At 39.6% G+C, this 14,506-nt stretch overlaps 1 protein-coding gene across 1 annotated transcript in view; it reads right to left on the bottom strand.

The window, feature by feature from the left end:
* Positions 1-14,506, bottom strand: part of LOC140467209 (AT-rich interactive domain-containing protein 2-like) — a 257,492-nt gene that overhangs the window by 145,844 nt on the left and 97,142 nt on the right. Inside the window, exon 3 of the mRNA XM_072563419.1 lies at positions 12,481-12,578. Within this exon, the coding sequence (XP_072419520.1) occupies positions 12,481-12,578 (98 nt within the window). The remainder of the gene's footprint in view (positions 1-12,480; positions 12,579-14,506) is intronic.

Consider the following 14,506-nt stretch of genomic DNA (forward strand, 5'->3'; position numbering starts at 1 on the left):
CAAATGTGATGAAAATACTCTCCGCTTGCTTGGCTTTGTGCACCAACTATTCGAGCAACTTGACAACATCCAGGAAAAAGCAGTCAGTTTCAATGACACTATATCCACAAACATTCACTTCCTCACCAACGCTCAGTAGCAATATTGTATACCATATTGCAGAAATTCCCCAAGGTCTTTTGGACAGTACCTTCCAAAACCACAACCACTATCATCTAAAAGGACAAGGGCAGCAGATACATGGAAACACCACTATCTGCAAGCTCGCCTCCAAGTCACTCACCATACTGACTTGGAACTATATCACCATTCCTTCAGTGTCACTGGGTCAAAAACCTGGAACTCACTCACTAATGACATTGTACATCTATCTACACCAAATGGACTATAACAGTTCAAAGTGGGTGCTCACCAGAACCTTCTCAAGGGCAATCCGGAATGGGCAATAGATGCTGGCCCAGCCAGCAATGGCCATATCTGATTTTCTTTTTACAAAGATAAGAGCTGTTTTCTGCATTGGAGGTCTCATTTTGTTAATCTGCAGCTGAAATTCTTTTTGAAATTCCCTTCTTTATCTTTTTATTTCCCTTGAATCTCTCTTTACAGCCTCTTCTTAATGCATCCCTTTTCTTCAAGTTTAAGTTCAATTTCCCCCTTTCCCTTCAAGCTATTTTACTTGTTTTACCTTAACTCAAGTGACTTCCCACCTAACATACCTAATTCCTTCCAGTATGCATATTATTCCCAAATGCTGTGTCCTTTTTAAAAAAAATTATCTTTGCCTGCCTAGTTTTTGCAGGAAATTGCACTTTTAAATTCTTTAGCAATTTGTTGACTTTGGCTTTAGTCAAATCTTGTAAAACAGAATCAGGTATTCCTCTTGTATTTGGATAGTTTACACTAATTCCAATGCCATCCTACTTAATTATCAAATCACACAGAACAGAAGAGGCCTTTTGGCCCATCATGTCTGCACTACCAATAAAATACAAGTCCCATTTTCCTGTAGTACACCCACAGCATCAAAACATTATAACCATTTCAAGTGCTCAGTCAAGAAACCTCAACCTTTTAAGTGCCTCAACTACTGTGAGCAGCACGGTGGCTCACTGCTGCCTCATAGTACCAGGAAACCAGGTTCAATCCCAACCTTGGGCGGCTGTATGGAGTTTACATATTCTCATGGGTTTCTTCCGGGTCCTCCAAAGTCCAAAGATATGCAGCTTAGATGGACTGGCCATGCTAAATTGCCCATAATGTTCAGGATATGTAGGTTAGGTGGATGAGCCATGGGGAATGTAGAGTAACAGGTGTAGAGTAGGGTCTGGGTGGAATGTTCTTTGGAGGGTTGGTGTGGACATACATGTCCTTCCTTAAATAAGACCAATACTGTACACAGTATTTCAGATATAGTCACACCAATGTCCTGCATACCTGAAGCATAACGTCTCCATTTTTCTATTAAATTCCATTCATACTAAATGCCAACATTCTTAGCTTTTCTATTTACTTACTATACCTACATATACACTTTGTGATTGGTGCACTGGTTTCATACAACTCAAAGCCCTGCAATTTCTCACTATTTAGACATGATGCCTTTCTTGCATTCTTCCCATCAAAATGGATGTTTCAAAATTCCATTTGTTTCCCACTTACTTGACCCACCTTCATCCCTTTGTTGCTTCCTTATGTCACTTTAACAACTTATTTTTCTAACTTACTTACCAGTAAATTGGACAACTATGCCTACAATCATTTTATTCAAGCTATTTACATAAAACGTAAAAAGTTAAGGCCCTAGCACTGATCCATGTGGCACCCTACTCATTATATCTTGCCAACCAGAAGATGACCCCCCCACCCCCCCGCCATTTATGTCTACTGTTTCTTACTAGCCAGCCAATCATCTATCCAAGCCAGTGTTTAAAAAAAACTAGCTCTTTTACAAGTTTAAAATTTAATGAGGGACATCAAATTACTTCTGTAAATCCAAGTACAGTACATCAATTAGTTCCCTCTGTATATATAGCAAGTTACTTCCTTAAAAAGCTCCTAGTTAAACACAATTCCTCTTTAATAAAACCATGTCAACATCTCAGATTATCTTGATCTTTTCTGAGCACCTCGTCTTTAATCATACTTTCTAATGTATTCCCTTTGACTAGCCTGTTTTTCCCTGCTTTCTGCCCCTCCCCTTTATTGAATAAAAGAGTTACATTCTAATTTAAATTTTCACAAATCGAGAAAACTTTGGAAAACTAAAACCAATGCATCAACTGCCTACAAGGACTTCAAAGCGTTTGTCAAGGTTCCGCACAGTAGACACAACAGTACGGTTAGTTCACATGGGACCCAGGTAAGCTAATGAAATGGATACAAAATTGGCTTGAAGTAGGAGACAGAGCATAGTGATGGAGGGATGCTTTTCAGACTGGAGGGCTGAGTCCAGTGGCGTGCCACAAGGATCATTTCTGGGTCCACTGCTTTTTGTCATTTATATAAGTGATTTGGCTATGAATATATGAGGTATGATTCGTAGTTTTGCAGCTGACACCAAAATTGGTGGTATAGTGGACAGTGAAGATTATCTCAGAGTAAAATGGGACCTTGACCAGATGAGTGAACCGGCTGAGCAGTGGCAGATATAGTTTAATCTGGATAAATGTGAGGTACTGCATTTTGGTCATACAATACAATTAATGGTGGGGCCCTGGGTAGTGTAGTAGAACAGAGACCGCTAGGGGTTTACGCACATAATTCTTTGAAATTTATGTCACAAGTAGACAGGGTGGTTAGGTGGCATTTAGCATACTTGCCTTCATTGCTCAGAACTTTGAGCATAAGAGTTCAGATATCATGTAGAGGTTGCACAGGGCTTTGGTTAGGCCTTTGAGTACTGTGTGCAGTTCTGGTTGCTTTATTATAGAAAGATTATTATTAAACTGGAGAGAGTTCAGAAAGGATTTACCAGTTGCTGCTGAGAACGGAAGGTTTGAAATATAAAGATAGAGAGGAAAGTCTGGGACTTTCCTCTCACTGGACGGATAGGACTCTGAGGGGTGGAGGTTTATAAAATCATAAGGGGCATAAATAAGGTGAATGACAAGAATCTATTTGCTAGGGTGGGGCATATTTTTAAGACAATGTCCTGGAGTGGAGGAGTGGTTCGTACGTGGAATGAAAATCATGAGCAGTATAGATAGGATGAATAGCCAGAGTCTTTTTCCTAGGGTGGGAGAGTCCAAAACTAGAAGGCATAAGTTTTGTGTGAGTGGGGAGAGATTTAATGAATGTAAAAAAAAATCCAGTGGTTCCTATATGGAATGAACTGCCAGAAAAACTGGTGGATGTAGTTACAGTGACAATATTAAAAGACATTTGGATAAGTTCATGAATAAGAATGGCTTGGACAGCTATGGCAGGTGGGACTAGTTAAGTTTGGGCACATTGTTAGCATGGACTGGTTGGACCAAAGGGTCCGGTTCCATACTGTAGGAGTTTATGATTCTATGAATAGCAGGTAGAGTTTAATTTAGACAAATTTGTGGTGTTGCATTTTGGTAAGCCAAATCAAGGCAGGACTTATATATAGTTAACAGTAGGACCTGGGGGGCGTGATAGAAAAAAGATTTAGGGGTGCAGATGCATACTTCCTTGTAAGTGGCGTCGCAGACAAAGTGGTGAAGGCAGCATTTGCTTTCATTGCTCATAGCACTGAGTATCGGAGGTGGGAGGTCATGTTACTGCTGTACAGGACATTGGGTAGGCCACTTTTGGAATACTGCATATTATTCTGGTCTAAGAGAAAGTGACGACTGCAGATGCTGGAGTACCAGTGCTGGAAAAACACAGCAGGCCAGGTAGCATCCGAGGAGCAGGAGAATCAACGTTTCGGGCATAAGCCTTCTTCAGGAATGAGGCTGGTGTGCCAAGCAGGTTGAGCCCGCTTGGCATACCAGCCTTATTCCTGAAGAAGGGCTTAAGCCCGAAACGTCGATTCTCCTGCTCCTCGGATGCTGCCTGGCCTGCTGTACTTTTCCAGCACATTATACAATTCTGGTCTCCCTGCTATAGCAAGGATGTTATGAAACTTGAAAGGGTGCAGAGAAGATTCACTAGCATGTTGCTGGGATTGACGGGTTTTAGCTATAGGACCAAGTGAATAGGATGGGACATATTTTCCCTGGAGCTGAGACTGAGAGGTGACCTTATAGAGGTTTATAAAATCAAGAGGGCATGGTTAGGATGAATAGCCAGAGACATTTTCCTCGGGTAGGAGTGTCCAAAACTAGAGGGCATAGGTTTAATGTGAGTGGGGAGAGATTTAAAAAGGAGCAGAGGGGTAACCTTTTTGCACATAGTGTGATCCAGGTGTAAAATGAGCTTCCAGAGGAAATGGTGGAGGCAGGGACAAATACAGCATTTAAAAAGCATCTGGCTGGGTACATGAATAGGAAGTGCTTCGAGGGATATGTTTCAAATGCTGGCAAATGGAACCATGCCATATTGGGATGACTGGTCAGCACAGAGGATTTGGATTGAAAGATCTGTTTTCATGCTGTATGACTATATCAGTAGCCACTTTTTATAGAGCCGAGAATGAAGTCCATCAGGACCTTTGGACTTGTTGGCCAGAGATTTAATAATTTGCTCAGTACTACTTTCCTGGCAGTTCTAACTGCTCTTTCATTCCTTCTATCTTCCATTTACCAACCTACAATTATTTTGAGATACTCCTGTATCCTCTACAGCGAAGGCTGATGCAAACTATCCGTTTAATCACTTAGACAGTTCTGAAGGGTCACCAGACCCAAAACATTAACTCTGCTTTCTTTCCACAGATGCTGCCAGACCAGCTGTGTTTCCAGCAATACTTGTTTCTATTAGAGTTTAATCATTCAGCCATCCCATAATTCTCAATTATTGATTACCCACACTCACGTTTTTATATCTAAAGAGTCATACTGGATTCAAAACTGAAAACGTAGACTCACTCTCTCTCTCTCCGTAGTTATTGCCAATCCTGCTGAGTTTCTCCAGCATCCTCAGTGCTAGTTTCTAAAAAATATTTTTAGAGAATCTATGGTTACTTTATCCTTCTTCCTTTTGAAATACTTATGGAAACTCTATTTTGTATTTCTAGTTAGCTTTCTTTTGTACTAATTTTCTCTTCCCTTTCAACAGTTTGATCAATCTACGATTTTTAAAGAACACTGCCCAATATTCTGAACTGCCACCAACAATGTGCAATTTTATATCTCTTTAATAAAAGCAAAATATTGCAGATGCTGTAAATCTGAAACAGGGAGCAAGCTGAGGAAACTCAGCAGGCTTGACAAAATCTGCAGAAAGAGTAACAAAGTTAACTTTTTGATTCCAGTATGATTTTTCTGATGAGGAGTCATTCCAAACCAGAGATGTTAGCTCTTCGAATTTGATATTAACTTTAACTTTTTTTAGTTAACCACAGATATTGAGACCACCTTTTAAAATTTTTCTTTCCTGTTGGAATGTATCTTTTCTGTGTATTCTGAAATATCCCCTGGAGTGTCTGCCATTGAATCTCTATTTACACAGTCCTAAACCAAATTTTCCAGTTCACTTTAGCTCATTCTGTTTGCTTGCCCTCATAACAGCTATTATTTAAGTTTAAAATACTCGTCTTAGGCCACTGCTCACCCATTCAAACTAAAGGCAATTTCAATCATATTATAATTTTCACTATGCCATCACATTGCCAGGTTGAGAAGACCTTGTTCTTTGGTTGTCTCCAGAAAGTCCTGCTCGAAGAAACTATCTCAAAAAATATTCCATGAATTCAAAGTTGATTTTGCCCATCTAACTTTTCATGTCTATAAAAGTAAATTAAAATCGCTCCAGATTGTCACTATATCTTCTGACAAACTCCCATTATTTTTAATACACCATGCAATGCTCAGGGTGCTCAAGACTCATACACTGCTCGCACAGTTAACTTAACATTTTTCACTTCAACTAAACATTCTTCCACCTTCTGGTACCTTGAACTTAGTGCGACAGAGAGGGATGACTTAAGAGCATAATTAATTAACAGAGGCACACCTCCAAAGTTTCCTAGCCTCACATCTATAATAAATTTTCTGTATCCTTAAATCTGTGCCATCGTACAACCATGTCTCTATTACCTGTCAGTTTTGTTTCAAATGAGAAGTACATTCAAATACTGAGCCTTTAAAAACTTATCTTTTTAAAAATATTTTTAATCTTATTAGCTAATGGGCAGGAAAAAGCAAGTGGGGAAAAAGGGGCTGTTTTCTAGGTTGGCAACCTGTGACCAATGCTGGGACCACAATTATTAACAAATTTATAGTAATGACTTGGAGGAAGGAAATGAATATACTGTAGCCAAATTTGTAGATGATACAAAAATAATTGGAAAGGCAGATTGCAAGTGGGATACAAATAGTTTACAGAGAGTTATCGATATACTAAATGGGCAAAGAGTTGGCAAGTGCATATAATGTGGAAAAATGAAGTTGTCCATTTTGGAACAAAAGAACAGAGTTTTATTTAAATTGAGAAAAACCACAGAAAGCTGCAACACAAAAGGATGTAGGGTACTTGTGCATGAAACACAGTCATCTAGCCCATAGGTACAACAGGTAATTAGGAAAGATAATGGATTGGAACATAGAACACAGAAAAGTACAGCACAGAACAGGCCCTTTGGCCCATGATGTTGTGCCGAGGTTTAATCCGAATGTAAAATATAGTAACTGAACCTACGGACCCCTTAACTCACGGCTATCATGTACATTCTGGATTAGTGGTGCTGGAAGAGCACAGCAGTTCAGGCAGCATGCAAGTAGCTTCAAAATCGACGTTTCGGGCAAAAGCCCTTCATCAGGAATAAAGGCAGTGAGCCTGAAGCGTGGAGAGATAAGCTAGAGGAGGGTGGGGGTGAGGAGAAAGTAGCATAGAGTACAATGGGTGAGTAGGGGAGGGGATGAAGGCGATAGGTCAAGGAGGAGAGGGTGGAGTGGATAGGTGGAAAAGAAGATAGGCAGGTAGGACAAGTCCGGACAAGTTATGGGGACAGTTACTGAGCTTCCTGAAGGGCTTTTGCCCGAAACGTCGATTTCGAAGCAACTTGGATGCTGCCTGAAGTGCTGTGCTCTTCCAGCACCACTAATCCAGAATCTGGTTTCCAGCATCTGCAGTCATTGTTTTTACCTCGCTATCATGTACATGCCCAGCAGTCACTTAAATGTCCCCAATGACTCTGCTTCCACCACCACAGCTGGCAACGCATTCCATGCATTCACAACTCTGACATCTCCTTTGTACCTTCCTCCTAATATCTTCTCGTACCAGTCAATCCTGCCCTTGGGAAAAGTCTCTGGCTATTGACTATCTATTCCACTCATCATTTTGTACACCTCGATCAAGTCTCCGCTCTTCCTCCTCCTCTCCAGAGAGAAAAGTCCGAGCATATTCAACCTTTCTTCATAAGGCAAGCTCTCCAGTCCAGGCATTATCCTGGTAAACCTTCTTTGCACTCTCTTCAAAGCCTCAGTATCTTTCCTATAGTAGGGTGACCAGAACTGGACACAATATTCCAAGTGTGGTCTCACCAGGGACAGGTAGAGCTGCAGCAAAACCTCGAGGCTATTAAACTCGATCCCCCTGTTAATGAAAGCCAAAACAACATATGCTTTCTTAACAATCCTATCCATTTGGGTGGCAACTTTGAGGGATCTACGTACTTGCACACTCAGATCCCTCTGTTCTTTCACACTGCCAAGAATCCTGTCTTTAATCCTATATTCAGCATTCAAGTTCGACCTTCCAAAATGCATCACTTCGCATTTATCCAGGTTGAACTCCATCTGGCGTTTCTCAGCCCATCTCTGCATCCTGTTTATGTCGCACTGCAGCCTACAGTAGCCCTCTATACTACCAACGACACCTCCAACCTTTGTGTCATCTGCAAATTTACTAACCCAACCCTCAACCTCCTCATCCAAGCCATTTTAAAAAATTACAAAAATTAGCAGAAGCCCAAGAACAGAGCCCTGTGGGACCTCGCTCATTACTGACCTCCAGGCAGAATACCTCTCCACCCTGGAGGCTCCCTGCCTCCATTCCTGATGAAGGGCTTTTGCCCGAAATATCGATTTTCCTGCTCCTTAGAGTCTGCCTGACCTGCTGTGCTTTTCCAGCACCACTCTAAATCGGGTTTCCAGCATCTGCAGTCCTCACTTTTTGCCTAGTCCAGGCAGAATACTTTCCATCTACAACCACTCTCTGCCTTCTGTCAGCCAGCCAACTCTGAATCCAGATAGCCAAATCTCCCTGTATCCCATACTTCCTCACTTTATGAATGAGCCTACCATGGGGAACCTTATCGAATGCCTTGCTGAAGTCCATACACACCACATCCACTGCTCGACCATCAACCTGTCTTGACACCTCGAAGAACTCAATAAGATTTGTGAAACATGACGTGTCCCTCACAAAGCCATGCTGACTACCAAATAGTCAAAAATCCTATCCCTCAGAATTCTTTCCAAAACTTTGCTGACCACAGACGCAAAACTAACTAGTCGTAATTTCCAGGGATTTCTCTATTACCCTTCTTGAAAAGAGGAACATTCGCCTCCTTCCAATCCTCCGGTACGACTCCAGTGGAGAGCGAGGAGGCAAATATCCTCGCGCCCAGTGACTTAGCAACCTTCTTTCTCGCTTCCCGGAGCAGTCTAGAATAAATCTGGTCTGGCCCTGGGGACTTATCAATCTTAATGTTTTCCAAGATTTCTAGCACATCAATTTCATCAATCTTTATCTGGTCAAGACTGTATCCCAGCTCCTCAAAGTTTTCATTTACAACAAGTTCCCTTTCCTTGGTGAAAACCGAAGCAAAAACTCATTTTGGGCTTCCTCTATCTGCTCAGACTCCACGCACAAGTTCACTCCCTTATCGGCCCTACCTTCTCCCTGATCATTCTCTTATTCCTCACGTATGAGTAAAATGCCTTTGGGTTCTCCCTAATCCTTCTTGTCAAGCCTTTTTGCCATGGTTGTTGGCCCTTATTTCAAGGGGATTGAAATATAAGAGTAGTGGAGTCTTACTGCAACTGTATAAAATATGCTGGCGAGATCACATATGGAGCACTAAGCAGGTTTGACATCTTTAAGAAAATATATTATTTTGTTGGAGGTAGTTCAAAGAAGGTTCATTCGGATGATCCTGGCTATGGAGAGATTATCTTGTAAGCAAACATTAAGCACGTTGGGTCACTTCTCATTGGAATTTAGAAGAAGGAGAGGTGATTTAACTGAAAATATAGGATGCTTAATGTGCCTGACAGGGTAAATGCTGAGAGGATGTTGCTCCTCATGGAAAAGTAAGATTCAGAGGGCATAGTCTCAGGATTAAGGGTGGCAGATGTAAAACCGAGAAGAGTAGTTTTTGCAGTCCTTGCCACACAGAGAAAAATCGTGGTACAGTCCTTGTGTACATTGAAAGCGGAGATCGATTCTTAATCAGGAGGGGAATTAAGGGTTATGGGGAATAAGCAGGAAAGTAGACATTTAGTGTCAATTCAGCCATGATTCTAGTGAATGGCCAGCAGGGTCAAGGGATCAAACAACATACTTTTGTTAATAGTTCATGCGGTCTTATGCATTTACCCTTAGAATTGTACTCCCTGTCCTTTCCCATGTCACTGTTTATTATTTTCCATATTAATACCTTTCTTTCATGCATTGCCCAAACTTTGATTTCTGACATCTTCCCATAAATTTCATTCCTTGCCATGACTACAGGTTGAAAACTTTCAACTACTTCCCTAGTTATTTGGCTCCATCATTCAGATGTAGACCATCCCACCCATATGGATTCCATCTTTTGCACTATTGGTGGAAGTGCCCCATGAACAGCGTCACAATTTCTAAAATCATTCTTTCACCCAATGTTCATTTTTCTAATCTTACTTGCTCTATGTCAATTCTCTATTGGTTTAACTAATAATGTGCAATTTTTCAACTCCCACTCTTCTGGAGGCTCATCACCACACTCTCAGATTTGCATATGGTTTCAAAAGTACTCCACGCCAATCTCCCCTCTTCATTATCCAAACTGCTGGCAATTAGAGTTGAAATAGACCAGATCCACAATTTCTTAATCTCCATCTCTCTCCAGTACAGAGCTTGCTTAGACCTGCCCAAGCTGGATGAAAGTTAATTTTTATTTTACAGTCAATCAAGGTTAAATCACTTTCGTAGACCTTCCTTTTTGCTCTTTTCTCACAACACTCATTTACTTGCTTAAACCCTTTTATACAAGTAAAGTTTCCAAATTCTAATGAATTTAACTTGAAACTCTGTCTTCTAACTCTCACAGATGTTGTCTGATTAGCTGAGTATTTTCAGCATCCACAGGATTTTGCTTTTGTTCTCCTGACAGAAATACTTTATTATTTGATCAAGTTCTTTTGACTTACTTCCATTTAACTGAAAGAGGAGTTTCATGCCAACACTGCAGTATAGTCTGCACTCATTCCAAATGGTCACTACTGTTGTTATAAAAAAAGTAGTCCTGTAAAATTTAGCAGTGGCTTAGTCACACCTACAGATTGGCACAAGCTATTCCACTAAATTTGTTCACAAACAAAAACAGAAGTTGCTGGAAAAGCTCAACAGGTCTGGCAGCATCTGTGAAAAGAAATCAGCGGTAAAGTTTCAGGTTCAGTGACCCTTCCTCAGAACTAAAATTTGTTATTGTGACCATTTTGCACCAATAAACATCTAGCCCATGATTTCAAGATCAACAGTGCAACAACCAAGATGACATCAGTTTTTTTTTAAAATCAACAAGAGAGCCAAAGTTATGGGATCAGACAAGAAACTGGTATTATTGCCATAAATCAATCAACCATGTCTTACTGCATGGAGGTGGTTGATCAATAGGCCAAATGACTTAATGCCTCCCCTATTTCTAACTTCAGTTTTGTGCCTATAATGAATTGTGAACTTTGGTTTTTTAATTTTGTCCTTTATCTTTCTTGGAACGTGAAGGGAAATATTCTGGAAAACCGATAGAAACCTATGTAGAGGTTATACTGGAAATAAGCACTGGAAACAGCAAATATTTGATTACATGGGAGCAAGTCATAAAATCAACCATTTAAAATAAGTATTCACAAAGTCAGAAATAAAGCTGAACCAAAATATGGTTAAAAGTAAATTCCAACTATTTTTAAAACAGATCAGATGATGCTACAAAAGTAAAGAACTGAAAGTTAGTCAGTCATGCCAAATTGAATTATTGCCTCAATATCATAAACATACAATAAGCTATGGAAAATTATTTTACTTCATTCACAGGATGTGAGCATCATTGGCCAATTCAGCATTCATTGCCTGCCCCTAATTGCCCAGAGGCCAGTTGAGAATCAATCACATTGCTGTAGGCCTAGAATCACATGTAGAGGAGAGCAGATAAGGATGGCAGATTCCATTCCCCAAAAGGAGCAGATGGGTTTTGCCGACAACTGACAATGGTTGTATAGTCATCATTAGGCTCTCAATTCTAGGCTTCCACTGTATTCAAAATACACCAGGATTTAAATAGTCTAGTAATAACATTGAGCAATACATTGTTATTGCTGTTTCAAAGTGATTTTATTAATTGTGTTTATCAACGGCAGTTGACCACCACTTCTAAATTATTTAACCTCAAAGGGTTAGTAGACAGACCGCAAAGACAGGAAGTGCATATTGTCCAAATCAGAGCCTCTTACCATCTAGCTAGACCCTGCGCTATTTTTAATAGAAACCTCAGAGCCTGGATCATTAAAATCTCTTGAGTAATTAGTTTCCTTCTTACTTTCTGAATGTAAGTGCTGCCCTTCTGGAAATCTACCAGATTTTCTTAGCAGAAAAAATGTTTCTGTTCTTGGAATTGCACCAGAAAGCCCTTAAAATTTAAATATTTCACACTAGAGTACTACTATTACTGTTGAAGACAGCCAATAGTGTCTGGTCCTTTATAGCATTATCTAATCGACATCTGGCAGTGGATGTTACAGAGTAGCTGCAGATGAACTAGAGTGGATGAGAGAAGATAATGGTAGATGGAAGAGTATGCGTACATGGTAACAAAGCCCCTGGCAGAAGTAGCAGCAGCTCTGTGGTGGGAAGGCTACCAACTGCTGCAGGTAGTCCATTAACAAAATCTTATATTTTTGTACCAAATCAAGCAAATACAGAGATCAAACAAATTCACAGGGGATATAAATTTGCAAGCTGCATGCTGCAAAAATATGGTGCAGCCCTGAAATAATTAAAAACATCAGGAGCCTTCTAATATGATAATTAAACAGAACAGTAAATAAATTCTTGGTTAAAATCATTTGAATGTTATATGTACACAAGTCAATTAGAGTCCATTAAGTAAAAAGGATGATGAGACTTATTTTCCCCATTATCACTCACCTCAGGTAGTACTGCTTCAAAGCAAAAGCTGCATTGGCGCAACCTCTTGGAAAGTTGAATTCTTCCAAAAGATCTGTCCACAGACCCTTATCTGTTACCTGAAAAAGTAAATGCAGACACATTAAGACTAGAAAAAAAACACACTAATCAGTTAGTACAGTGTTATAATAGCTGAAGAGGAGGTGCTGATACTCTTTTCACATCATTAGTTAAATTTTGTATCACATTAATTACAATATTGATAACTGACAGAACTTCACTGTGGCTTCTGATCTCTGCTGATTATTTTCTTCTTCCAAAGCCTCAAAGCGCATGTTAAGAGAGTGAATTCTCTAGCTAATTTACTTAAGAGTATCAATTTATTCAAAACAAAAATATCACTATCAGAAATTTGAAAATAAAAACAGATAATGCTGGGGACAGTCAATGAGTTTAGCAAGGAAGTATCGAGTTAACTTTTCAGATCAATGACCCTTCTCCCTCCACAAATGTTGCGTGATCTGAGTAGTCAGACGTTTTGCGATAACATACTAATGATTTTGTTTTAAATATGCAAGTTCTCAGTAGATGTCTGATTTTACCTACAATACTGGTTTATGGAAGAACATACAGGCATATAAATGAAATGTTGTGTCACTAACACATTTTTACTCCCTCCCTGATCTCCACCGAATAAAAAATTAGGGATAATAACCATTTACATGAATAGTTGTAACACAAGCCAATTAATGCTTCAAGTCCAACTGAGTTTTTGAAGCTTTACCAACCACATTACTTATACAATTATTCTTCTGGAACTTGAAATATCAAGACCTCAATGTCAAAAGCAAATGTGCTAAACTTAATTTAAATTCAACGTGATGTACAGATTGTGAAGCAGACCACTCAAACCCACCAATGGGCTGCAATACAATTATGAAAAATTTTGAGAACACACAGCAGAGGCTCTATTCTGATAATACTTTCTTCATGCAAAAGGTACAGTAATGTCTGCGTATAAAGCTGTGGTGGGTTCAATCACTGGGCTTTTTTTACATTGCAAATGTTGAAATCGATTTCACAAGGTCTACTCACTTTAGGAACCTGTAAGTGTGCAAACGAATACAGTTGAGTTGTGAAAATGGTTCATAACATAGACACTTATGTAAATTAAACCCATTCTTACCAAACAAATAAGGGAAACAGAACATTTAGCTCAAGCGGCCCTGCTATTCGATTAGATTGTTGATCTGCTTGCATTTTGAATTCCACATTCCTACTTACCTCTGACAAATTTTGATTCCCTTACCTAACAACCCAAATTTTAAACAGTGCCCCTTGTTCTGACTGACTGACAAGGAAACATCTTTCTACATCACCTCGTCAAGGCCATCTTATATACGTCAATTACTGCTCTGAACTAGAGAGCGGAAACCAGCCCAACCTGTCTAACCTCGCCTCATAAGACAAACCACTCATGTATTGTAACACCTTCTTCACAAAGGATGTCAAGCTAACCGGACTATAATTCCTGTTTTCTGCAACTTCTCTTCTTGAATTAGAGGGGTTATATTTGGTACTTCCCAGTTTGAACAAATCTTTCCAGAATTGAACTAATTTTGGAAAAGAGAGGGTCGACAGACACCAACCATCCAATGATAAACTTTGCTTGTGCATGCTCACCTCAGATTTTAAATAAAAATATCCATGAGCAAAATAAAACAGATTTTTTTTTAAAACTGGAAAGATATTTTCTCTTCACAGTTGTTTTTCCTTACAAAAAGGTTTGTTCGGTTATTATTTACATTTCAGAGATTTTGCTCCTGGGTGTTAGCAACACAGCCTTTTGAAAAATAAACACCAACACATCAGACTATTGCATGCTAAGTATCCAAGAATGAGACTCATGGTAATTTTCTCAGTTCCAGAAGCAAAAAAAAAATCACTGACTACTGATTTCAGCTACTCTTTCGGCTGTATTCTGACAATGTAGGAAGTATAAGTTGTTTTGTAATGAATTGAGAGATGCAACCCCATTTTGGAGATC

This window comes from Chiloscyllium punctatum, chromosome 45 (assembly GCF_047496795.1).
Source record: "Chiloscyllium punctatum isolate Juve2018m chromosome 45, sChiPun1.3, whole genome shotgun sequence".
NCBI lineage: Eukaryota > Metazoa > Chordata > Chondrichthyes > Orectolobiformes > Hemiscylliidae > Chiloscyllium > Chiloscyllium punctatum.